Below are 25,319 nucleotides of genomic sequence, written 5' to 3' on the forward strand. Positions count from 1 at the left end.
TAACTGGCCGTCTCTCGTTTGACCTCAGCTCTGGGTCAAAGGGCGAAGGTCATCTCCCTCTCTCAATCCAAAGCGTCTGGCAAGGCCAGGAATCCTCCCAGAGGTACAGTAGGCCCCGCCCCCCCCTCCTTGCGATCCTCTCTAACCAATCAGATCATGTCCCGGGTAGCGTGGTAGCGCTCTGTCTCAGCGGACTGGTGGTCTTTCAGCCCTGCGGGGGCGGGGGGGGGGGGTGCATGCTGTTTGATTCTGCTTCTTTCTGGTGAACGTCGGCGGCGACCAGCGTGTCATCGGGACGCCGCCATCGGCGTGGCTGCTCGTGGCTTCCACGTGACCTTTGATTCCTTTGTTGTTTCACGCGTCCTTTGAAGACCCTGCTTTTTCTGTCTCCCGTAGGTAAATGGGGCAGCATCCGTGGCGGCGGACGCCCCAGCGCCTACAATCCAGACGTGGGCACGCGCCTGGCGGGGAGGGAGTCCCCGCAGCCCAACGGGGGTCCGACCGAGGCGCTGTTCCTCCGCCAGCACAAGGCCTACCTCTACATCATCGGAGACAAGGCTCAGCTCAAGGTGACCGGCGGACGCGGTGAAAACACACGACAGGAAGGATGAGGTTTGGGGGGGGGCCCTGACGCTGTTTCTGCACGCAGGGGGGGAAGCAGGACTCGTTCCAGCAGTGGGAGGTGGTCCCCATCGAGGTGTGCGACGTGCGGCAGGTGAAGAACAGCTTCAAGAAGCTGATGAAGGCCTGCGTGCCGAGCTCGCTGAACGCCGAGCCCGGCATGAGCTTCCAGCGCTGCCTGGAGGACTCTGATTGGATGGCTCTGGTCGGTGCTCTCGGCGCTTCGCTCCTTTCGGGTCTTTTTTCTTCTGTTTTACTGACCCGGTTTGTGTGTCTTCAGCTCCACAGAGTCCTGCAGGTCTCTGTCCTGGTGGTGGAGCTTCTGGACGCGGGCTCGTCGGTGATGGTGAGCCTGGAGGACGGGTGGGACGTCACCACTCAGGTTGGACTCTGCGCCTTAAAGCCCGAGTGCTGCTCCTGGGCGCGGCTCGGTGTGACCGGTGCGTGTGTGTGTGTGTGTGTGTGTGTGTGTGCGCGCGCGCGCGTCCAGGTGGTGTCTCTGGTGCAGCTGCTGTCCGACCCGTACTACCGAACATTCGACGGCTTCCGGCTGCTGGTGGAGAAGGAATGGCTGTCGTTCGGCCACCGGTTCAGCCACCGGGGGGCGCAAACGCTGGGCAGCCAGAGCAGCGGCTTCACCCCCATCTTCCTGCAGTTCCTGGACTGCGTCCACCAGGTCAGTGGGGGGGGGGACGCGCGGCGCCTCTGAGACGTCAGCCTGGGCCAGAGATCTGACCCCGCCCCCGATCTGTGTCCCCCCCCAGATCCACCTCCAGTTCCCCATGGAGTTCGAGTTCAGTCAGTACTACCTGAAGTTCTTGGCCTACCACTACGTGTCCAACCGCTTCCGCACCTTCCTGCTGGACTCGGACTACGAGCGCATCGAGCTGGGTAAAGACGCGTCGTCTCCGAGACGCTCTCAGGCGCGACGCGCGTTTCTGACCGCGCTTGTGCGTCTGCAGGAGTCCTGTACGAGGAGAAAGGCGAGAGGAGGAGCGCCCAGGTGTGCAAGTCCGTGTGGGACTACATCGACAGGCTCAGTAAGAAATCTCCCGCCTTCTACAACTACATGTTCGCCCCCGAGGACGACGAGGTGAGGCCCGAGCACGGGGAACGAAGACGTAGCCGCTTTTTATTTACCGCGCAGGAAGTGAGACGTCGGGGCTTTGCGCGTTGCAGGTGCTGCGGCCGTACACCTTCGTCTCCAACCTGAAGGTGTGGGGCTTCTACCTGGAGGAGACGCTCTCGGAGGGGCCGTCCTACGACTGGGAGCTCGGGGGTCGGCAGGAGCGCGCGGCCGAGGAGGCGGCGGACAAGTCCGACTCCAAGTCGCAGCGGCGCGTCGTGTGGCCGTGCTACGACAGCCTGAGCAAGGCGGCGCCAGACGCCATCACCAAGCTGCTGCACGACCTGCAGGGTCTGGAGGCGGAGCTCGGCCACGCGGCGGAGAGGTGGAAGGAGGCGTGGGATAAGGTCAAGAGCGCGCAGAGGGCGGAGGTCAAACTGGAGAGCAAGGTGAGACGGACGGAATGTCTTTGGTGGACCGATCGAAGATCTTCAATCAATAACGGGATGTCCGTTATCTGACACGTGGAACATAATCAATGTCCTTCCTCCTCAGCCGTCCTTCTCCGGCTCCTTGCTGATGTCGTCCAACCTGAGCCACCAGCGGCGCTCCCAGGGCGTCTACCTGCAGGAGAGGGGCGTCGGCTCCTCCATTAACTTGGCGCTGGAATGCGAGGCCAGCGCCACCTCCACGCCGGTCGCCGGCCGGACCACCACCAGCACGCTGTACAGCCAGTTCCAGAGCACGGAGAGCGAGAACAGGTCTGTAGTTCCACGCCGGGGAGAGTCGGGAGGCAGAGGCAGTGGCTTAATTTTTGTTCGGATCTGTCCCATCAGGAGTTTTGAAGGCATCCTGTTTAAGAAAGGGGCGTTGCTGAAACCATGGAAACCACGGTGGTTTGTGCTGGACAAGACCAAACATCAGGCAAGAAATCAAATCTCATTCGTTGCGGCCTCAACAAGCGGCGGTCTCTAACTCGACCGTTTCTGTGCCCAGCTGAGGTATTACGAGAGCAGACGGGATCAGGAGTGCAAAGGCGTGATCGAGCTGGCCGACGTGGAGTCCGTCACTCCCGGAACGCCGACCATGGGAGCGCCGAAAAACATCGAGGAGAAAGCCTTTTTTGATGTGAGTTCACACCAGGGGGATAATTAAAGGGGACATGTTGTAAAATAAAATCACTTTTCCCGTGTTTCGACACGAATATTTGGTGGTTTCGGGTCACGATTAATCCAAAAACTGCAAAATGAAACCATCCAGTCGATCCTGGGTAGTTCTGTGATCAAGTATTGAAACATGTCTGGCGGCGCACCCCCCCCCCCCCTCCCCCCCTGTTTCCGCGCTCTACCCGTGGCTCCTCCAGGAGTCGAAGAAGGACAGAGTGGATAAAGTTTATTTTTGGTGCTAATGTTCTGGTGAAAATTGGCAAAAATGTTTTAGTGTGTGCTAAAAAAAAAAAAATGTCACCTCACCGGTTACCATGGTAGCGTGCAGCCAGCTGTAAATTAAGTTTAGGTTTCATTTCCAGAGGCGCCGAACAGCAGCATCTGTTTGCTATTTTGTCCCAGATATTTCAGTGTTTGGGAACTGCCTTTAAAAAAACGTAAACGTGGCCACTAAACCTTCTATTATACAGTTTTGATAACTATGAAACGATTATTACTCCAATATCTACTCGACATGACACACGTTTGTTAAAGTTGTGGTCTCTGATGTGTCGCTTGCTGCCACACGTTCGGCATCTAATCCACTTCCTGCTTTCTTTCAGCTCAAGACGACCAAACGAGTTTACTACTTCTGTGCTCAGGACAGCCTGAACGCTCAGCTGTGGATGGACAGCGTCCAGAGCTGCCTGTCGGACGCCTAGCGGCGCCGTGGCGCCCGAGGGACGGTCTCTGGTCGGTTCGTCCCGGCTGCACGGAGAAGGGGAGGGGCCTATCAGCGCTCTGCTGGACTGTTAACGTCACGTCACATTTCTGTGTTTTTTAGTATAAAAGTAATTAAAAGACAAAAAAAAAAAAGTCTGAAGAACCACTCGCTGTCTTCACCAAGTAGCTGCAGCCTCTCGCCCCCCCCTCCCCCCGGCCCCCCACCCTGTGAGCTGGATGTCTGTGCGCACAGCGATAGACCTTTGAACACGCCCCTGATTTACTCCCCTTCCCTAGGAGGAACGACGGAGGAGCTGCAGTTCGGCTGTGGGACAGCAGGAGCTGTTGGGAGGTGGGGCTGCTCTGAGCCGGGATGAAGGTGGATCCGGGGGGGGCGGGGGGCCTCAACGGTCCATGAAGGATTCCATTTTTTTGTTTTCCAAAAATCTTCAATTTCTACCAGAAAGAGATCGACGACGGTTATACTGTGAAAGACTCGAAGCGGTCAGAGAGATCAAACCAGGAGACTCGGTCCATCGGGGGGGGGGTCGGAGGGGGGCCACCGGGTCGCCCCCACTTTGAGTGTTTACAAAGGTAGATGACAATTCCCTCGCTGCTCCGGTCCTCGCCTGCGTTCTGATCCCCAAACAACCACTATTAACACTCGGAAGGAAACGGGAGGAGAAGCAGTGATATTATGGGATGCATCGGAGACTCTGCAGTTCAGGTATTTTTCCCACCCGGGCCCCGCGACACGTCTTTGGATCGCGCTGACTCTGCTTCCACGTCCAATCAGTTTGAAAAAGCCACATTTTTGAGAGAATATTTATTTACAGACGTCCTTTGAAAAGCTCGTCTTCCAGTCCGACTGAAGCATCGAAGCGTAGCTCCTGGAGTTAAAGCCTGTAGAACATACAAACCTGAAGCAAGATCAATCCCGTCTTTCATTGATCATTTCATTTATGACAGGATCTTAAAACAGAAATAAACAATTCCAGAAAGATTTTAATTTTTCCTTCTATGCTTAAAACTGATTTTTTTTTTTTTTACTTCTAGTACAGGATGTAGAATCTTTTCTGTCCTCTCTCTCTCTTCCACACACGAACCCACTCCCATTCCTGCATTGTGTAAGATAAAGGTCTCCTGCTGTCTTTGAACATACGATTTGATATTGTAGATTATTTTTTTGTGTCTAATAACTCCTTTGTATATACTCCAGATTTGTATGTAACGTTTATGGTAGTAATTTATTTAACTCGTCTCCTCTGTAAGGAAGTTCCTCGAGCACCACTTTATTTTTTACATTTGGAATTCAACGTGCCATTCGTTTATTTCTGTATTAATGTGACTAATGCTTCTTTTTGGAAAAATGTACAAATAAACCCTCAATGTCTTTTTTGTAAACATATTTATTTACTGTGGAATGTAAAGCTCTGTTAGAGGAGGAGGAGGAGGAGGAGGAGGGGGCCTCTGGTTGGGGTTTTACTTCCTGGACGAAGGTTACCAAAATAAATTTCAAACATCTTCCCGCCTCTTCCTCGGTTCTGCTGCCGTCTAATTGGAACATTTCACACTTAAATGGAAACTTTCCTGGTTTGATCGAGAAGATTCATAGTCCGTGTAGCGTTCCTTAAAGATGAAGACTCCATCCAGTCGGATGGAGTCCGACATCAAACACAACATGATCCCTTTGTAGTTGTTTTTTTGGTTCTTTTATTAGAAATAACCGAGCCGGGCCCTTTTTGTTAATCAAGTCCGTCTACTAGATTCTAGAATCCAAATAAATGAGTTTAAACGTCGGTCTGTTGGTGTAGATTAGAATGATTAGGTTCGCCTCAGATAACACGTTTTTATTCGTCTAGATGTTTACAAAATATCAGCCACAGTAGAAATAAAGCATTTAGAAATGTTCTTCATGTTGTAATAAAACTCTCCGAAGAACCTTTTGGTTGTTTGAACAACCGGAAGCTGAGCTAAATGGATCCACGTCTCCAGAAGCACCGAGATCATTGAAGAGACGTTACTTACAGCCCGAGATTAAATGTTAAACATAGAATTCAAGCTAAAATCAGACTTCAGGCACACCTATGGGAAGCAGCGCCTCCTTACGCAGCTAAATAATCCAACGTAATGAACGGAAAAGGCGCCGACGCTTCAAGTAAACGGTTAAATCTGTCTAAACCCCACCGGAGGAACGGAGAAGCAGGCTGTTGCTGTGTTTGCACGCACCGCTTCAGCTTTTCAAGGGTCCGAATAACATCTCTGATCGGTTTCGGGATCTCAGTTTCCAGGATTCTTCTGGAATCATTTAGCATTTTAAGATAATTAGTATAATTCTGCAGCGCTGCTTCACACAGAAGCTCCAGGCTGACAGTCTGTCCAGGCAGTGAGGGGATAAAGAGGGACCACTTTTTGGGGGTGGGTTAAGTCCAGATTTGATTCCTGGATGCTTTGCTGCATGTTTTCCTCTCTTCCTTGCCTGAATCTAAAAACACAGAAATGCCAACAAAACCCATCGAGGATTTAAAAACAAGAAATAAAACATTTAGTGATTTCCCCGTTCCTGGAGTCTCACAGCATCAGCTTTAACACCTGGAAAGGATAACGGCTCAGCGTCACTCTGAAGGATCTGATCCTCAAAGCTGCGTTAACTGATTATCAGCCAAGACGAAAGCATCACGTGTTGCCATGACGACGTCGTTGGCACGCCGGCAAACGTCGAGAGCCGGCCCGAGTCGTTCAGACGAAGGTGGACAAACAACCAGAGAGTGAAGCCGAAGCTTTTTGGTGTTAATCCGGTCAAGCAGACACTTTTAATTCAATTTGTTCAACAACGATTGAAGAATCTGATCAATGTCCGACGATTTAATTAAAGTACGCCGAGGAGGTCAAAGACAAATTCCTCTTCACCCTGCGGCGTCGCTCCAGATGCCCCTTTGCCCCCCCCACCCCATCAGTGGAGGGGGAGGGAGAGAGAGAGAGAGAAAGGAAGGGAAAACAGCATCCTCAAGATCGCTTGAAGAATGAATTTTAAATGTCGATATAGGCGGATAATGCGTCGATTTAAGCAAAACGGCAGAAAGAACTTAAAGGTCGATACAATCAGAAGGTCTCAGCTCGCTAGCTAGGTCAACGGAGAACCGGCTACACACGCTAGACAGAAAATCAACGTTAAAATCTGAGATCAGTGAGAGATGATATCCAAATTAACCTGTCGAAACAAGCCTCCGATGCTAGATTGATGCTTTCTTAAAAAGATAAATGTCGAATTTCATTTTTAAATAAAAAAAAATGGCTATTATTGCACATGAGCAAAATACAGTAATACTATTAGAGCTCTGTTCATCCTCCTCATCCTCTTCCTCCTCCACTGAAACCCGGAGACGCGCGGCAGAAAGATGTTTCTCCATCGACGGCGAGGATGAGACGAGGCCGGGACGCCGGCGTTGTGCTATAAACGGACAGGAAACGGCTGCTGAGCTCGAGAGGAAAAACAACAAACTGAAAAGTATTCGTTGTTGAGGCTTCGGTAAAAGTTAGCCTGTGCTATCAGTTCAGAGGCGGCGCGACCGGAACGCTGGGAATCCAGCAGCTTGGAACGGGAGAAATCTCTCAGGACGTTAAAAAAAAAAAAAAAAAAAAGCGATGATGATGATGATGATGATGTCACCCCCTCCGACCCGCTGCTACATTAAAACCGTACGTTGTGTGCGAACATCGGAAAAGAGGCGTTCCCATCCGTCCCGGTTTCTTTTCTTCCATTTGTCTCTTTTTTTTTTTTTGACGTGTCCCCGTGTCCCCGTCCCCTCGTGATTGGTTTTGATTGGCAGTGTCCAGGTCCAATGGCAGGGCAGGGATCACCGTCGCTGCGGTGAGGCTGATGTAGGAGAGTCGCTCTGGAGGAGGCGGGGTCTCCCGCGGAGACGTCGCTCACGCTCAGACCGGCCCGTTGACCAACGCCTCCTGGGGCGGCGGCGTTTCCTCCCTGTCGGGACGACACGGAAAGCAGTCACGAAACAGACGACAAGTGCTCCAACGTGTCTTGGTTCTCCCCGGGGAGGAAGTCCCCCCCATTGAGGACGGCCAATAGAAACGCTGCCCGGTTGGTTGCTACGGCAACCTCATGTCTGCGAGTTTTAGAACCAGCGGCCAAGTAGCCCAAAGAGCTTCTTGAATATGAAGGACAAACGTGTTTTTGGACAACAGTTCAGTCGCGATCAGAACCTCGGCGGCGCCAACGGGGCCCCACTTACTTCCTGTCGGTCGTCGTGGCTACCGGCGAATCCTCGGCAGGCGGCGGCTGCCCCGGAGCTCGAGGAGGATCCGACAGGGAGAGTTTCTCCAGAGACAACGGCGTCTCCTCACTGCTGGACAGACAATCAACAAGTCAGTCCCGTCTGTCTGCTGCTATGCTAGAGGTTCAAGGAGGTCCTTCCGTCCCTGCAGAACCTGGACCTGATGTCCATGCTAGCTTTAGCATTTATAGGCTGTCCAGGCAGACGGTCGTCCACTGAGCCTTAGGTTCTGCCCAAGGTTTCTGCCTGTTAAAGGGAAGTTTTTCCTTGCCCTGCTCCTCCTGTAAAGTGCCTTGAGATAACTTTCTGTTGAGATCTGGTGCTTTATAAATAAAGTCGAATTGAACTTTTAAGAAGGAAAACTTCTCATTCTAAATGATTAGACACACAGCAGCAGCACCTGTTGAGGGCGCTGGTCTGGTCGCTGGGAACGCTGGGAGCGCTGGGAACGCTGGGTACGCTGGGAACGCTGGGAACGCTGGGAACGCTGGGAACGCTGGGGGCACTTTTGTCATCATCCTCACTGGAGGAAATACCGTCAGCAGCCACAAGGGGAACGTTCTTCGTTTCTGCTGCTGGCGAGGGGACAGACGCAGCGCTAGCATCTGCTGGCGAGAGAAACAATAAGGCCGTCGTGTCTCTCCGGAGGAATCGATTCGTGCTTCAAGGCGAACGCTCACCGTTCCGTTTGGCGTGTTGGACTGCGTCACCGCTGCTCGTGTCCACGGGAGAGCTGCACCGGGGGTCCGTCTCTGTCCTGGAGACAATCAGCAACACAGAGAGAGCGTTAAAAAGGGGACGGCGTTCACAGAATCTCCACGTCTGCCGCTGCATTTCCTGTCGAACGAGCATTACTCGTCAACAAACGTGAAAACGGTACGTTTTTAATAACTTTACTGGACACAAAACAATCGTCCTCGTCCACTTTCGGAAGACAAACATCCCGGGAGACTTTGGTCTGTCCTCACCCGGAGAACGGCTGGAACTCAGTGAAGTTGGCCCAGCCACTTCCTTGCACCTCCGATCCACTCACGGGGGAGCTGTCCCACCCTGCCGGGGTTTGGGACGCCGCGGTTCCCCTGGAGTCCCTGAAGGTCGCCGTCCAGCCCGGACCTGGACACACAGGACAACCCGATTCAAGCCAAGACGAGAGACACGCCAAAATCCCTTCTCCGCTATCCTACCTGAGTCTGATCGGTTCTGCTCAGACTCTTCCTCCTCATCAGACCCAGAGCTCCGGTCCCGTTCCCTGCCCCCGTTCTCCATGCTGTTCCTGGAGCAGCCATCTGAAGTTTGAGAGACTCCAAACCTGGAAGCGAAAGTTTGGACGAAACTAAAAGGACCAAATCTAAACATGTAGGAATAGTAAAACAGGAATAATCACAGGGTTTACCTCGTTCTAGATTTAGCGTGTGTTGCATAGTTCATCTCCTTCTCCTCCCAAATGTCTTCTTCTTCCTCGGCGTCGTCAAACTGGCGTATTCTCTCTTTACAGCAGGCTTCAAACGCAGCCGCATTGGCCTGCGTGCCGGATAAACGCGAACAAGACGTTAATAACCCAGTAACAACCGAAAGGGCCGTGTTATTACGACGCCTCAAACTTACACTATTATCGTCGGCATCCAGGTTGAAGTTTATCTCGGCGATCCGGTCGAAGGTGGCGCTGAGGACAGAAGGACAGAAGCACAGCGGTGAGCCCCACCCCGTCCGGCGACAAAACGACGGCGCCTCGACCGCACTGACTTGATGTTCTCGTCGTGCTCGCTGAACTCCTCGTCGTTGAACCCGAACTGATCCACGAAGTTGGCCGTCATCTGTTGGATCTGATAGTCGGAGAAGGCCTGGGAAGGTCAGGGAAGGTCAAAGGAGCGTCTCGACGTCCTAATGGGCGACGGGAGGCGTCGTTACCTGCTGCAGGGACAGGTCGTTGGGGAAGGGGCTCTCCATGTCGTCGTCCTCGCTGGACGAGTGCATGTTGTGGGTGCTGACCTGCAGGGGGGAGGGGGGGGGGCAGTTTTCTGACTTCAGTATTAATACGTTAATGTCCAAAGATCTTTCAAAAGACAGATGCCGCGTCCCCCACCAGCTCCACCGTGTTTCGCCGGTTGGTCTCTCTCAGGGTCTCGTCCACGAAGCTCTCCCAACGACCTCGGCAGTCTTCTGGAAGCTCTGTCAAAACAAGCAGAGTCCTCTTTTACCGACTCCTTCGTCGAAAGGGACAGTTGGACAATAAGAGGACACGGTCTACCTTTGATGAGGTCGGCGATCTGGGTCTGCACGGGCCCTTTCTCCAAGTTCAGGACAACCATGTTGGAAATCCTGGTCAGGTGACCCATGTTGCCTCTCCTGGTCCCGCCCTCGGCCCTGGCATTGACAAAAAAAAAAAAAATGCTAACAGTTAGCTTTACCCACATAGCTATGACTTTGAAGGATGGGAGAGAGAGAGACTTATTTGTCCCCAGGGACATTTGGGATCGTCTTACTGTATTTTATCGTTCTCCTCCCAGGCATCGAGGATCTTTTGCACCAGTTTGCACTTCTGGAAGAGCTGCGGGTTCAACACGAGACGGGATGAAGATGCAGACGAGCAGCAGCAGCAACAGCCGGCGCAACTTAGGCCACCTACGTGCGCCACCAGGGCATTGTGGACAAAGGTCCGCGGCTCGCTGGGCGTGTCCGTCTCCACGGCGTCCCTCTGCACCTCGGGGTTCAGGGCCGCGGGCGTCCCGTCGTGGTTCTGGAGGCCCGGGCTGGGCCGCTCTTCTGAGGAAGGATGGTTCAAGATGGCTGCGACACACAGCTCCACTTGGAAGTGCAAAAAGTTGTTCCAGGAGTATTGGAAAAACAGATCCTATTCGGAGAGAGACGCAGACCGAGGACGGAGACGTGCAGCGGATGAGTCCCGAGCGTCTAAATAACATCTCAAGGCACTTTAGAGGGAAAGACAGAACCCAAGTTGACCCACAAGAGCAAGCACTTTGGCAACAGAGGCAAGGAAAAACTTCCCTTTAACAGGCAGAAACCTTGGACAGAACCTAAAACTCATGGTGGACCGCCATCTGTCTGGACCGGCTGGGTTGAGCCGGCCAGATGTTCTCAAGTTTAGAACGTTCTAGAAGCGTTACAAATGGTTTTAGCTTTCTAAATAGACAATTATTAAGGGAAGCATTTGGTATCCGTAGTTTGTGTTTTTAAGATAATGCAATTAAGGAGGTATAAGAACCTCGTCCAAACAGCACGCCCTCTGCTCTATGGCCAGGTGGAGCGCTACGGTCACGTCTGCTCCCCACCTCGTGTCAATCGGAGGAAACTCTCCTTCTTTTTTACTTCATCGGGTTTTTCTCACCTCGTACGCAATAATGAAAATGAACTCACCAGTAGTAAATCCATGGTGGAAAGATTACAGAGCTCCTGGCAGATACTGGGGTCGCACGTCTGCAGCAGGGCGGCCACCAGCCGGGCCACGTGCAGGCGGGCGTTCCCCAGCGGCCGCTCTAGCACGCCGACGGTTGTCAATATTGCACTTTTCTGTGGAGGGAATGGGGAGCGTGCTTTTGTTGTGTAACCGTAACAGTGTAAATGTAACTTAATGTAATGTAAAATAAATGCAACTGCTGCTTAAATAATTATTGCTTCATAAAGTTACAAACATTACATATGCAATTGCAAAGCTGTAAAAATATATGGATAGCTTGTTGCTGTAAATTAATAACCTGCGCCGAGGCGAGGCGTCTGTTAGCGAGATAACTCAAAATGTTCTGGACGGATATTGATGAGATTTACAGGAAATGTTGGGAATGTTACCGGGAACGTTGGGAATGTTCCAGAAGAGATTCTGGATTACTTTGAATTTTTCATTAACATTGAGGTCAATGGCGCTTGAAAATTTGTTCCTCAATATCACATTTGATAAATGACCGATGTTTATGGAATTTTACACAGGCATGAAGGGTGGGGGGGGGGGGGGGGGGACACACCAAGAAGAATTTAGAACCTTTTGGTGCTGATCCAGATCAACATGTGGACGGAGTAAATCCGATTAGGAGGGGAACGAGCTGCTCGGCGGAGGTCTGCGCTCCCCGAGTGCTTTTCTAGTTATGACATTAATCCTTTTAATTTATCAGGTTGAGAAAACCACTAAAAATATCGTCCAACGCAAGTTAACTTTGCTGGAAACTCTTTTGTCACAGTTGAGAGGAGCAGAACTGCAGAACAACCAGCCAAGCTGACAGACGCAGCATTTTACAAAAAACAAATGACATGGGGGGGGGGGGGGGGGGGCACATTAGGCCCCCGGGCCTTGAGTTTGACCCATGTGGATTACAAGCACAGCTTTATAATAAATGATTGAAATACTCGTCATTATAATACACACTTCCATGCGGAATACACATTTGCTTTATTTGTGGCTTTACCTTGGGGGGGTCCAGAAGAAGCTGCTGAAAGTCCTTTAAATGGGGCTCAATGGCATTCAAAATACTGCTGTTGACAGTGTAAGACCTTTCATAACCCTGAGAATACAGATCCATCAGCCCTTCCAACCTGGGAGACACAAGACAAAATGGACATCTTACGTCTGGCCCGCGTGCGTCTACATTTATATTCTCTACTGTCAAGTATTCTTTCATTTATTTTATTATTCTGAAATTCTGATGTTTTGATATCAATGAAGTTATTTCATTTGAAATGTATACAAATATTTCCACCATTTCCTCGAGTATAAACGATTCCGTTATCGTGCCGCTTTATTTGCGGAACCAGCGGGAGGAACCAAACGCAGACGAACCACATTTACTCTGCTCTCAAATTGTGAATGTTCAAAACTCACCCGGACCTCCTGGTCTCCAGCAAGGTAAGTAGCACTTGAGTTCCGTTAACGACAGAGGCCTCGCTCCTCTCGCCCTCAAACATGTTCTTGAGGAGTCCTGCCACACTCTCCTGCCTGTAGAGCAAACGTCCATTTAATCAGAAGCCTGATTAAGACTTCTGAAGACCATCGTGACCACGATAAAAGCAGACAGACGCCCGGACACGGCACACGTTTATTCAAAAGGCATGATAAACTCACGACTCTAGGACGGCCAACAGCGGGTCGGCCTCCGCGTTCTCTTGCATCTGATTGGCCTGGTCTCGACTGAGGCGGATGACGTCACAAAGCGTTTGGGATGCATTCGATTGTCTCTGAAACATCGGTTATATTTTTTACAAGTCCAAACAGAACAGACGAGCGTCTTCTACGCCGTTTAACGTTTCGACACGGCGACGGGTCGACGCCCGGCAGCGACGCTCACCTCCTCGTCTTTACCGGTGTGGATCAGCTCTGTGAGCCTCTGGACCAACTTCTCCTCGTTCAGCCACTGAGAGAAAGAGAGGAAAAACAATGTTAGCCATTTTATCAGCCACCGATAGGGCGGAAACAATTCCTCAAAGAATCGAGTGCCCTGAAAATTTAACCCAATCATTTGTCCATCTTATTTTCTCCTTTGCATTTCGAGCTACTGTTGAGCATGATTCCGATTCCGGACTAAAAGACAGATCCGATGGCTCACGTGCAGGACTTCCTGTCTCAAGGGCGTCGGCTCCACACAGCTGATGAGGCGAAGCAGCAGGTCCATCATAGCAGAGGCATCGATATGTTTCAGCACCAGACCGATGAAGCCTTCCTTCTTCTTTAGGAAAGTAATCACCTGGAAGACAAAACAAAGAGCTCAACGCCTGGGCAGTGTGTGATTTTCCTATGAAAACACAAACGTCGTGAATTTGTTAGGATCGAGAAGCCGCGCTCTCGGCGTACCTGTTCGGTTTTCCGAGCGATGAGATTGCCGATGGTTTTGCTGAAGAAGCTGGCCAGTAGCGGGTTGAGGGGCGGGTCCTGTTCCAGGAAGTGATAGAGCACCTCGAGGAGAGACTCATCCGCGCCCAGCTTGTCGTTAATAATGGACACATCCGATGTCAGGAGCTCACAGGCAATGTTGGGAAACCTAACACAAAATAAGAAGAAGGAAATGGCTGAAGATCTGAGCACTTAACTCATTCACTGCCAGCTGAGAACCCCACAAAGACCCACAGAATAGTATTCTTTGACTGTAAATATCAAAGAAACAGTAGACTCGTATGTTTCTACCTTTTTCCATTCTTTAGTTATTTGCTGGTTTCACAAAAAACACCAGATTTTGACCAAACTACGGAGAAAACCAGCTTTTTGTGAAAAGAAACATGTCGAGTCACTTTGCCGCTGATATTTCTTTGCTTGCGTCACACCGCAAACATTCCAACGGTGGTTTCCTTCTTTAAAACAAAACAAAAAAAAGACTGAAATGGTTTTTATTTACAAATATATGGCCATGTTAAATTCCTGCATTGGATAAAAACTAGTGACTCTAGTGAGCTCTCGTGCGGCGCTCTACGCCCCAGGGGTTAGACTCAAACCTTCATCCTCTCTATGATCTCTGTCCTTTGAACTCTTTCTCCTCGGACTTCCACGATGCTGCCTGAATTTGGCGGACTTCCAAAGTTTTGCTATATAGCCTGATCCCTGATTGGTCATCCAAAAAAGAGCACTGCTGCCACCTACAGGGGGAACAGTTTGCGATCAGGACTCACTTGAAGCGGCTCCTCTCCTCCAGGTCGGCAGGAGGCTCCGTGGTGATGAGACTGACGAGCTCCTGCATGCAGTGGTCCTGGGATAGGAAGAGGAGCAGCCGGCGGTTTTGGGCCTTGCACTCCTGCAGAACGTCGTCCTCCTCCATCAGCTCTCTCAGCGTCACGTCTTCCCTGTCCAGCAGCTGGTCGATGTGGGAGGTGGTGTGCAGGTCGAACTTCCAGAACATGATGGCCGCCGGGACGGGGGACACAGCCCTGGGGGGTCACGGGAGAGCGGAATGAGATGACCAGGAGAATGAAAAGGTATAAAAGGAAAGAGAAGAGTGGATATGGAGACAATGACATCACTGGCAGGTCCGTCTACCTGCACGAGCTATGGCTCCGCCCCCTGCCGCATTGAAAGCGCTTGTCTGGTGAAAAAGAGGAGGTGACCTGCGCCTTGTTAATTCTGGTTGTTAGTCACCCGTTGACTTATGAACACGTTAAACATGCTGAACTATTTTTCGTATAATGTTTGACTTTTAGGAGCTTTTTTTGTCCTGCAAGCTGTTGCAAGTTATTTTTAGATTTACAATTTTACATTGAAATCGTCACAAAGCTGCTGCATTTGGGCAGAAAAGCTAAAACTCAGGACACCTTATTGGTTGTTTAGATTGTTTTGTTAGTTTGTCTTGTAGATACCGGTAGTCATTTTATTAACAACCTCAAACCTTGTGTTTTCCTTTCATTTGTAAAAGCAAAATACTGCTGTGCGCTTTATTTTGGTGAGAGGCTCTAAACAGGTCTGCAGTGTAACCTGTTACACAAGTTTTGTTTGTGTTCAATAAATTAAGACTGGAACAATATGCTGTCAGTTATTTAGAAAATCGGTACCGGCAGGTCAGGACTTTTTAAAAATCGGTGCACCCCTAACTAATAACAACAAATGAAATACAGTATCCTCAAACAGCGGTATTTTCAGAAAACGTTATATCGTGAAAATGTATGTTGCAGCCAAAATACCCAGAACATTATCAAAATGACAGAAAGACTGAGTCAGGACTAGATAATAGAGGATTGACCTGATGTGGTGACACTTGAGACTAATTAATAAAGTCAAATATTTGTTTTTTAAAAACAGCCAAAGTCACAAATCTTTACCGGGCTTTACAATTCAGGTACATACGGAACTAAAAAAGCACTCTGGGCAGCTCATCCCCCTCATATTTAGATTTACGCCGTCTATGCTGTTGTGGTGTTTCAATTCGGAAATGGGGTTTTCAATGTTAAAATGAAATATCTTTTACTGACTCCATTCTGGATCCGATCCGGATGAGATTCGGTGGTGAGAATTTCAAAGTGCTTTTTCAAAATAGGACAGGATCTGGATAGGATCTCTTCTGGATCACCACCAAAATATAATCATCTGTTCCTGGCAACATTCTCTGAAAATTTCAGCAAGATACGTCCAGAACTTTTTGAGGTATCTTGCCAACGGACGGACAAATAAACGGCGTTTACGTCTCGGCTGAGATAATTTTTTAGGACAGCTAATTATTTACAAGAAGGAAACCTCTGTATTATATACATTATAGTGCAAGTATATGTAGTTAAACATTATAAGTACAAATCAAGATGTCAGATGAAGATGTCACACATACCAGTGGATGAAATGTGGATAACTTTAATCAGACCTCCCCCACAGGCAGGCAGGCATTTGTGTTTGTGCAGACGACAGAAAGTGTGGCGAGGCCTGGCGTTTATCAGCATGGGTCTCCTCTTAGCAGGCAGGCCTCTTTAGGAGGGGAGGCGTGGAGAGGCTCACCATAACCTGCGACGCAGAAGAAGAAAAGAGCAGACGTTATTCAGCAACGGTGCAACGGCGTTCAGGGAGAAACGACACGTTCGGACACAAACTGAAAAATGACATACGATCCAAAAAGATTACAAAAGTACAAGTGAAACAATCAAAATAATGCATGTTTTGTTGAAACCCGTAAAAACAAATTCAAACGTATTCTAAGTAAGAAAACAGGGAACACAGGAGAAGTTCAAGATTTCAATGCTAAAATTAAATATTTTTACTGGCTCCATTCTGGATCCAATCCGAATTAAATTTGGTGGCGGAATAGAGCCCCCCACCCGACATGATTGTGTCAAATTCCATAAATATCGGCCAATAATCAACCGATAATAATAATTTTGAAGCTCCACTGACTAACTTAAATCTTAAACTGATCCATAATCCAGGAGCTCTTCTGGATCATCACTAATATTTAATCCTCTGGTCCCGATAACATTCCCAACATTCCCTGAAAATGTTATACCGATCCGTCCAGAACATTTTGAGTTATCTTGCTAACAGACAAACAAGACAGACAGACAAATGCCGGCGATTACATAACCTCGTCCTCTCCTCGTCGGAGGTAATTATGATTCGCATCCCCGTATCCATGTGGTGTGAACACAATAGGAACATTCATCAGCAAGGAGGTAATGACATGCTTCATACGCTTGTGAACCTCTCATTTAATTCAGTCAGCCTTTTAGTCAACTTCTCGTGTCTTCCGCACCGCGGAGGCCTTTCGAAACCCATTATCAGATTGTTGAAAATGGAACACGCATCCTAAACGTTGGCGAATGAGTGTTTGATGCTTTTGTGACCACGTAAGTTGGATCGGCGTGTTTTTCCTCCGGTGGTTACCGTGGCAGCTCATGTAGATAACCAACTATCCACTACACCATCAGCGACAAAAAAAAAAAAAAACATCATCTAGCTTTTTTTGGGAGCAACAAACTATTAAGATTTCATAATAGAAGAAAAATTTGAAGGCGGAAATCAAAATGACCCCACCATTTTCTTTTCCTTTTTCCTGAGGATAGCCCTTCTTTGGTGCAGCAGCAGCGCCCATCTGGTGTACATTTACAGAGTACACAAGTGCAATAATAACCCGTTGAACGTTCCCCATGGACACTGAGCAGGAAAGCAAACGCTTGACTTTACATCCAAAATAGAAGTCACCAGACCAGAGGCAACCTCAACAAGACAACCGACTTACTGGCAGTTTAACAGACAACCAAAATTGGAACAATGGTACATACGAAAAGCATATATGTACATGATGTGAATCAAAAATATTTTAATTAGGTAATGTTAAAAAGCAATGAGGCTAAGCAAAAAGAAACGGTTTTACATTTTTGAGTTCTGTTACTTGCAGTCTGTGAATCCAGTTGAAAGTGGCCATTGAATATTTATTATTCCAAGTCTATAATACAGCTTTTCAGCTTCTTGCTGCTCACATGTACTTAAATGTTAGAAGTGGAAAAACACTGGTGGGTTAAAAATACTGATTTCTGTATGTAAACAAAGCACAGTCTTTCACAAATGAACGAAGATAAAAGGTCCTAAATCAAATCCCCTTATTGATTAACTTTGATCTGGCTAGAAAGAAAATAAGCCATTGCCTCAGACTTTCAAACCATGTTATAACGACTAACTTATATGAATATAAAAAAAGACTGAAAGCTCTGTTGAACAGATAGATAGAGATGTTTGGGTCAGTCTTCATCTGCGTATATTCTACTTTTGTGAACGTGCAAATGTGTTATTGTGAGTATGTGAATGTATTATATGGACTATTGCGAGTGGAGGAACGCGCTTTTGGGTGGCCTGGTGGGTCAGGGTCATTTACCATATACACTAAATGTATGCATCAATGGATTAATTTTATTCTGTTGCTAAGCGGGACCTCAGGAAGATTAGCAACCACTATTGCGAAGCTAATGAGGATCCATAATACACAATACTGATAACAAATATTGCAGCACAGTTGGGTAAGTATGTGGGTCCCCATTCATTAACAGCGTCTTATCAATGAGAGACACACTGACGAGCTGCTAAAGATGTAAATCTAGCTGCCCTGGGCTTGGCCTGAAGCGCACATCAACTGATTTGTGGCAGAAGCTCAGATTTCTGTTTACTTCAGCCGTGTGGTGAAGGCACCGCGAACCAGCCACAACAGACGCCAATAAAAGATTTATTAAAAGCGCACTTATTTGCAGTGTGTCATTAACATGACATGTTTTACCCTCAGTGTGCAGCGATAGTTAAGGAAAGAGCACACGGCTTTAGCCTTACCCAACTCCGGATAACTAAAGGACAGGACACTCCTTAGTCACCTCCTTAACTTAGCTCGTTGGTTGCTAAATAGACAATATCGAGCAGCTGTCTATTGTACAGACTTGTATGAACACGTAGTGGGAACTAGGAAAATGTGTTAATAGCTCAGCGACTATTTTACAATAATAGATAAACACTTTTACGTTGTCAAAATTATGCCGATTAGCAAAACAGTGTTGTGGAACTGCATATTAGTTAACATTACTTTCAGGCACCTACATAAAAATGTTATCAAGTTAGCAAACAATCTGGCTAACGTCAACATCAGTTCCTCCTTTTCTCTGATTAGCACGTACGCTAAATTAGCTACTCACAGTTAACGTGTACCGAGCCGAGTGAGCAAACTACTATTGCTCCCCAACTTGGGTTCAACTTTGTCGATGAAGTTAATGTTGAATATGAGGGCTAATGCTAGTTAATTACACAAACCCGTGTACTTTCCGCCAAAAAACCTACCTTTGATTGAAAATCCGCTGGTATTCCTTCAGTCTGTACTATATAGCTGGTGCTTGCTTGGTTTTTCGTCAAGCAGACAGCTACTGTCACTAGCTATACAGCTAACTATTACCTAGCTGCGTTAGCTAGCATACATTAGCCTGTGAGCGAATAGTGGTTTGTTTTGAAGACGGGTCAGGCTAATGTTAGCTAGCTCAACTTGGCTAACGTTAGTCAAATGTGGTTTTTGAGTCCATCAAAGTGAACACTTTCCCCACCATTAATGTTTGCTTGGATTAATAGCAACACCTATTACAGATACATAGTCTGTGATTCGTACTCACACACAAGTAATTCAAACGCGGGGCTAAGTTTAGCATGCAAAGCAGGAAAAACTCAGTCATATTTTTCAAATCAAAATGGCGACAATGTTAGGAGAGTGCGCAGTAGGCCTAAAGTGGGAACGTGCTTTGACTTCAAGCATGGCGCATTGGAGCGCTGACTGAGGCGACAGTGTAGTACTTTTATCTTTAAATATTATATTCTCATATTTTTAACTAGAAGCCAATTTTTTAAAATACATTCATTCGTTTTTATACAGATGGATTGCTATGGTTACTTACTGAAACAAGGCTTATTTGTGGCACGGCCTGACCGCTAACCCTCAAACAATAATGAGGTATTACTATCTATGTTTCAGATGGTAAAAAATATGTATTATATCATGTATAAAACTTCAGTTTAATATTCTCAATCTGTGGACAAATATTTCAGTTGAGTGAGAATCAATTAAGCATAGGAGACTTCAATACATTGGTCGAGTATGATTGCCAAGGCAGGCAGATTTGCAAATATTTTCACAAATAAAATTAAAGCAAACAACAGAAGGATTAATCAATGGATTGTTTGCTAATTTGATTTTTGTTTCAGAAGCTCATGTCTCAAGACATGAGAAACGAGTCGTTATTTTATTTTATTGCCATTTTATTGCCATTTTAAAACAAAAAACCCTAAATTAAAGTGTTTCTTTTTCATAATCAAACCGGAGGGCTGACATTAGAAAAAAAAACTTTTGAAACCTAAAATTGTTTGTCAACTTTTAAAACCAATGCATTATTATTATTATTATTGTCCTCTTTTTCCGTTACATGTTTACTCCATTCACATCCTCCTCTGACACCCGTAACTTTTTTCCTTTCTTCTTCTCTTTCCTTTCGGCGTGTATCCCACAATGCATTGCGTCCACTCGCTGGATCATGGACCACAGCGGTGAGAAGAATGTAGTTGGGCCGACTGTGGCTTACTTGTCCTTCGCTATATGTTTTGCAAGGCACAATACGGTCCTTGTTGTTGTCGACTCGTGTTTTACGATGACGATATAACGTCCTTTTGGCACACTGGCTTGCTACGACACCTTGTTATCTTGTCGAGTAGCATTAAAGCTATCACGATACAGGCTAACTATGGTGTTAGCTAAACACTGGCTAACGATTTAGCTGCGTTTGAGCACTTGAGTTCACGGAAAGTTAAGAGCTTTTACACGATTAACTTCTGACGCCAACTTTAAATATATTGCAACAAAATTAGGGTAACAAATTGCAAACAATAGAGACTCCGTGTTTTTGTTGGCTTGGCGGCACCTGCGATTGAGTGGGCGCGAATGCTAATTGTTCAAATGCTAACTAAGCTAGCGTTAGCTTAGTTGAAATGTAGTTCAGTCAATAATCCTAGATATGTTCATCTCTAGCTTTGAAGCCAATTCCCTAAAGCCATAAATAATTACACTTAATTATGATTCAAAAGTTAAATAAACTGATGTTCGAAACTCGAAGTTTCATATTCTTCTCTACTTTTAATAAAGCTGTCATATCTTCTAAGAATGTAACTTCTTCAAAATGGTACATAAAATGTATCGATGGATGGAATCTTTTCATGTAAAACCATTTCTTGATGCTCATTTTTGAGAATATGCACAGCATATCTAAACATAATATGGTGATACTGAAGTACATTGATATTCCCTGATATGCTTTATGTTTCCCCAAACAGATAATGATCTTCAAGGAAGCGATGGCTCTGGGAGTTTGGGTGGACCGGATGTTCGCCGTCGAATCCCCATCAAACTCATATCTAAGCAGCCCTTGAGGACCAAACCTCAGCCCCGCGTCCAGAGACCCAACACCAGACCCTGTAAAGTTGATGCTGGAGAAGATGGTAGGCGCAAGCCGCTTCGAGACGAGCAAACTGAAACGCGTCCCTTTCTCTGTGACCCTTTGGGTGCATTAAAAATATATGCAGGCGTCCTATAATATCAAGAGCTGACATGCGTGGCATACCTGTCGCCGCCAGATGTACTCAGGGCCCATTAGAGCTGTACGAATCAAATCTCTCCTGGATGTAGGATGTATGCATTTACAGACTTCCCCGACCTAATTTCCACAGTACGCCGTACTGCTCAAAATCGGATTCTCCCGTACAAAAATACGGGGAAACCGTATTAGTTGACGGGTATGAACATGGCAATAGCGAGGCAAAAAAATGCACTTTAACTGTCACTTTCCTTCCCCCCTCTGTGTGTTTTGCTTTTTACTGTGTAGTTCGGTCCACGGTGTTGTCCCTGTTTTGCATTGCCGGGGTCATAGCTGCTTGTTCCGTCACTGTTACTGCCTCCCGAGGTGCCGGAGAGGCTTTACTGATATGGATAAAATGGATACCCATTCTATTATCCTGTCGTTGCTTTTAAACCGGTGTTGGGGGGGGCGGTATAAAGGCCTTTAGGTGAGGAGTGACAATACTGTCTGAAAGAGGCTACATGACTGTTACCATGACATTTTAAGCTATTAATAATACTCTTAGAGGGACTTAAACAGTGCGTATTTTGCAGTCCTATTTTATTTCTTCTAATCTAATTTGTTTTTAGTTTCCTTTTTATAATTAATCTTGATAAGTGTGTTAGAGCAAAAAACACACACACACAGGGTTTCTTGTGTTTAGATTTCACATCTTGCAGCTTCCCCTCTACGTCATCAGGCGGTATCCTTGATTTACCCCGGTAGCCATAGGTGACCATGAAGTGCAGCCCAGATGAAAAATAGTAAAAAAAAAACTGTCTTCAGATAATACTGGGAACTTTATGAAATTAAGAGAAATTAGGAAGCTTTGTTTTCCAATATTATTTATGAATAAAAATAAAATGCGATTTCATATTAAAAAGTCCTGTATGACAAGCGGCGAAGACCAGAGCCATAGCATTGCACTTGATAAAGTCTGTGGTTGATGTCAGAGTATATGTCCGTGTTTAATCAATATGATTTCAAGCAGTCTGTTTTCCTGCATTGCTCCTTTAATACTCGTCTCTACTGTGTTCCAGAAAAGTTCGGCTTTAAGCAAGAGGAGAGGTTTGATTTCGGCGCGAAATCTGGTGATGTGTTTGCAGGTCAGCGGAGATTCCCCCAACAAATGTTTTGGGACTATAAGGTACCTGACTATTTATCATTAATGTTATTTATCATGGTATTTGTATTTAAGTGTGTTTTGTTATATTTTTTCCCTTACAGTTAAATTTGATTGGAGAGCGGGACGAAGTACCAATTCACTTTTGTGATAAATGTGGTCTTCCTATCCATCTGTATGGGCGGATGGTATGTCTGTTGTTAGCATGCATTTGTAGCCTCTGTCATCGGGGAAACATTCTGTGACGATCACGGATGCATGTTCCTGTCTGTCTCCTTAGATCCCATGCAAACACGTTTTCTGCTATGACTGTGCTTTGCTTCATGAGAAGAAAGGAGATAAAATGTGTCCTGGGTGAGCTCTACTAAACACATTCAGATATTACATTGCGATTCCCCAGTTTTAAAAGCATTTTTCTAAGGATTAGAGATGCTCGGATATTAATAGAATCTCAGGTCGTCTTCACACCAGCGCTGTTTGGTCCGCTTTAAACGGATAGTCCGCTTCGTTTGGGCAGGGGTGAAAGCTCATCCGAACTCTGCAGTGTGAAAGCTCACCAGACCAAACACCAAATATATGAACCAGGGAGGGATTTCCCCTCCGACTTCGTCCGATCGACGAGCGCCCCTTTCAGCCACGTGACGCTGCTCAGAAAGTTCGGTGTGCTTTAAGAATCGCAGTGTGAAAACGGAACTGAAACGAGCGATAAATGCAACAACTTTGCGGCTTTCGGCTCCCCAATCGAACCGAGCCCGCTTGGTCAGGTGTGAAAACGGCCCGAGATGTCCCTCAAACATTTGATCTCTGCTGCCATTTAACCTGATCTCTGTTTGCAGCCTGACGTTGTATAACTGCACAGACCCGGTGCAGCGCATTGAACAGTGTCAGCGCGGTTCCCTCTACATGTGCAGCGTGGTGCCGGGGTGCAAGCGCACCTACCTCTCCCAGCGTGACCTGCAGGCGCACGTCAACCATCGCCACATGAGGGCGAGCAAATCTTCGGCCGGCCGGCAGGACCCGGTGCACCTACCTCCAGCGTCCGAGGTCCCCGAGAGGTTCCGCGTGCCTCCCCCTCACGTACCCAAAAACCATGTTCATCTCCCCAGCCCCCTCCAACACGGCAGTCAAGGTCCCTACAGTCAGCCGCCCCCGCCCAGTGCCCACGAAGCCCCGCCTCCTTCCTCTGCTCTGGGCCCTGAGACATTCCGCATTGCCACGGTAACGACTCGTAAACACAGCAATCTCATTACCGTGCCCATCCAAGATGATTCCGCTTCGTCTCGAGAGCCCCACCCGGGTGGGCCGGGCCCTGCGCCGCCACCTCACCGCCACCCTGGGGACTATCCTGGCCAGCCACCTGTAGTGCCTCATGCTCACCACATGATGGCGCCACCACAACAGCATTTCGGCCCTCCGCCACCCCCGCCTCCCCCGATCAGCCATCCAATGCAGCATCCCCCTCAGGCCTCTGGGACACCACACATGGTGTACAACCAAGCCCCTCCTCCCCCAATGTCCACAGCCCCCCCGCCAATCACCCCTCCACCCGGGCACATCATGAGCCAAATGCCCCCCTATATGAACCACCCTCCTCCGGGACCTCCACCACAACACAGCGGCCCCCCCGTCAATGCCCCACCACCTCACCATTACAACCCCAACGCCATGCAGCAGTTCCCCGAGGACCAGGGGACCCTCAGTCCACCATTCGCCCAGCCGGGAGGGCGCAGTCCAGGGATGTGGCCTGCTCCACGAGGGCCCCCGCCTCCACGGATGCAGGGTCCCCCTCCCCAGGGCCAGATGCCAGGGCCACACCATCCAGATCAGGGCCGCTACCGACCTTACTATCAGTAGACTGCAGACCGAGTGAAGGGCGGCGGCCCGTCGTCCTTTTTCACGCCACTCGTCCGAGTAGCGTCGCGGTAGTCCTCAGGGTTACAGGATTTAGGACTTTAATTTTGATAAAACTGCCCCAAAGCAAACGTGTATGTGCCGCACACTTTAGTTGAGCGTACTGAGCATCCTGCCGAGCAAAACAATTGACCTGAAGAAGAGCGGGAGAGCCCCCTTTTATAGTTATAAATATCTGTATATATGTCGACTGATTTCACACATATGTACTGTACCTTTACGTCAATAAATTTTTAACTGCTGATGATGCGTCTCTGTCTTTGTGTGACATGACGGATCAGCAGTCGCTCGGTTCGCTTTGGAGGTAAAGATTAGCATTTTAGCATCTTTGATGTAAGAAGGCTTTCAATGTTGCTAGGTAAAACGCGTTTGTTGGAGGAAGGTGCTTGGGTGACACTTGAAGACATTACTATGATATCTGTTTGCAGATAAGTTCACACTAGGAACCTATACCTGTCAGCTTAATGGTAAAGAACGGTGTTTCCTCTGATGCTTCAGCCGTGGTTTGTATGCTTGTGGTTCGCCCAACTGCAAATGTCAATTTCTTTCTTTTATTCGAAAATACCCAGAGGTAGAAAAAATAAAACTTCAGGATCAGCTGACCAATCTCCATTTCACCATTTTCTATTCTGGCCAAGTTGAAAAATGTTTTTGGAGCTAGACGAGGTGGTGCCGGCGGCTCGGTGGCGCAGTGGTAAGCACTGTTGCCTCACAGCGAGATGGTCGCAGGTTCGTCTCCGGCTTGTGGCCATTCTGTGAGGAGTTTGCATGTTCTCCCCGTGTCTGCGTGGGTTCTCTCCGGGTTCTCCGGCTTCCTCCCGCCTCCAAAGACATGCAGCCGAGGCCGATTGGTGACACTAAATTGCCCGTAGGTGTGGGTGTGAGTGTGTGTGTGGCTGGTTGTCTGT

General features: G+C 47.9%; 3 protein-coding genes across 5 annotated transcripts in view; 2 read left to right on the forward strand and 1 right to left on the reverse strand.

The window, feature by feature from the left end:
* Positions 1-3,694, forward strand: part of sbf1 (SET binding factor 1) — a 30,766-nt gene extending 27,072 nt beyond the window's left edge. The window contains exons 31-42 of the mRNA XM_068755008.1: positions 29-103; positions 397-569; positions 650-826; positions 902-1,003; positions 1,112-1,297; positions 1,386-1,512; positions 1,584-1,714; positions 1,801-2,136; positions 2,243-2,448; positions 2,524-2,611; positions 2,684-2,815; positions 3,456-3,694. Coding sequence (XP_068611109.1) covers positions 29-103; positions 397-569; positions 650-826; positions 902-1,003; positions 1,112-1,297; positions 1,386-1,512; positions 1,584-1,714; positions 1,801-2,136; positions 2,243-2,448; positions 2,524-2,611; positions 2,684-2,815; positions 3,456-3,554 — 1,832 coding nt within the window. The 3' untranslated portion in view covers positions 3,555-3,694. The remainder of the gene's footprint in view (positions 1-28; positions 104-396; positions 570-649; positions 827-901; positions 1,004-1,111; positions 1,298-1,385; positions 1,513-1,583; positions 1,715-1,800; positions 2,137-2,242; positions 2,449-2,523; positions 2,612-2,683; positions 2,816-3,455) is intronic.
* A 2,599-nt stretch (positions 3,695-6,293) lies between these two features.
* On the reverse strand, positions 6,294-16,154 carry ppp6r2a (protein phosphatase 6, regulatory subunit 2a). The gene is made up of 23 exons (XM_068755404.1): positions 16,094-16,154; positions 14,454-14,708; positions 13,645-13,831; positions 13,400-13,537; positions 13,142-13,207; positions 12,919-13,031; positions 12,679-12,792; positions 12,266-12,392; positions 11,226-11,378; positions 10,477-10,701; positions 10,334-10,398; positions 10,099-10,214; positions 9,934-10,019; positions 9,759-9,839; positions 9,594-9,691; positions 9,456-9,513; positions 9,244-9,371; positions 9,035-9,159; positions 8,819-8,963; positions 8,525-8,607; positions 8,251-8,458; positions 7,809-7,919; positions 6,294-7,540 (listed from the first exon to the last, which is right to left on the reverse strand). The coding sequence occupies exons 2-23, from the start codon at positions 14,678-14,680 to the stop codon at positions 7,492-7,494; spliced, it is 2,703 nt and encodes a 900-aa protein (XP_068611505.1). The 5' UTR covers positions 14,681-14,708; positions 16,094-16,154; the 3' UTR covers positions 6,294-7,491.
* A 4,146-nt stretch (positions 16,155-20,300) lies between these two features.
* cbll1 (Cbl proto-oncogene-like 1, E3 ubiquitin protein ligase) lies at positions 20,301-24,492 on the forward strand. 3 transcript variants are annotated; one of them, XM_068755408.1, is made up of 7 exons: positions 20,301-20,316; positions 21,097-21,261; positions 21,346-21,347; positions 22,423-22,524; positions 22,605-22,688; positions 22,781-22,854; positions 23,337-24,492. In XM_068755408.1, exons 1-7 carry the CDS (start codon positions 20,304-20,306, stop codon positions 24,352-24,354), a joined length of 1,458 nt encoding a protein of 485 aa, XP_068611509.1. In that variant the 5' UTR covers positions 20,301-20,303; the 3' UTR covers positions 24,355-24,492. The 3 variants fall into 3 exon arrangements, with proteins under 3 accessions (XP_068611509.1, XP_068611507.1, XP_068611508.1); XM_068755406.1 differs by lacking the exon at positions 21,346-21,347 and having other exon boundaries at positions 21,097-21,300; positions 22,418-22,524; XM_068755407.1 differs by lacking the exon at positions 21,346-21,347 and having other exon boundaries at positions 22,418-22,524.
* The last annotated feature ends 827 nt before the right edge of the window (positions 24,493-25,319 follow it).

Source organism: Brachionichthys hirsutus, chromosome 22, assembly GCF_040956055.1.
Source record: "Brachionichthys hirsutus isolate HB-005 chromosome 22, CSIRO-AGI_Bhir_v1, whole genome shotgun sequence".
Classification (NCBI taxonomy): Eukaryota; Metazoa; Chordata; class Actinopteri; order Lophiiformes; family Brachionichthyidae; genus Brachionichthys; species Brachionichthys hirsutus.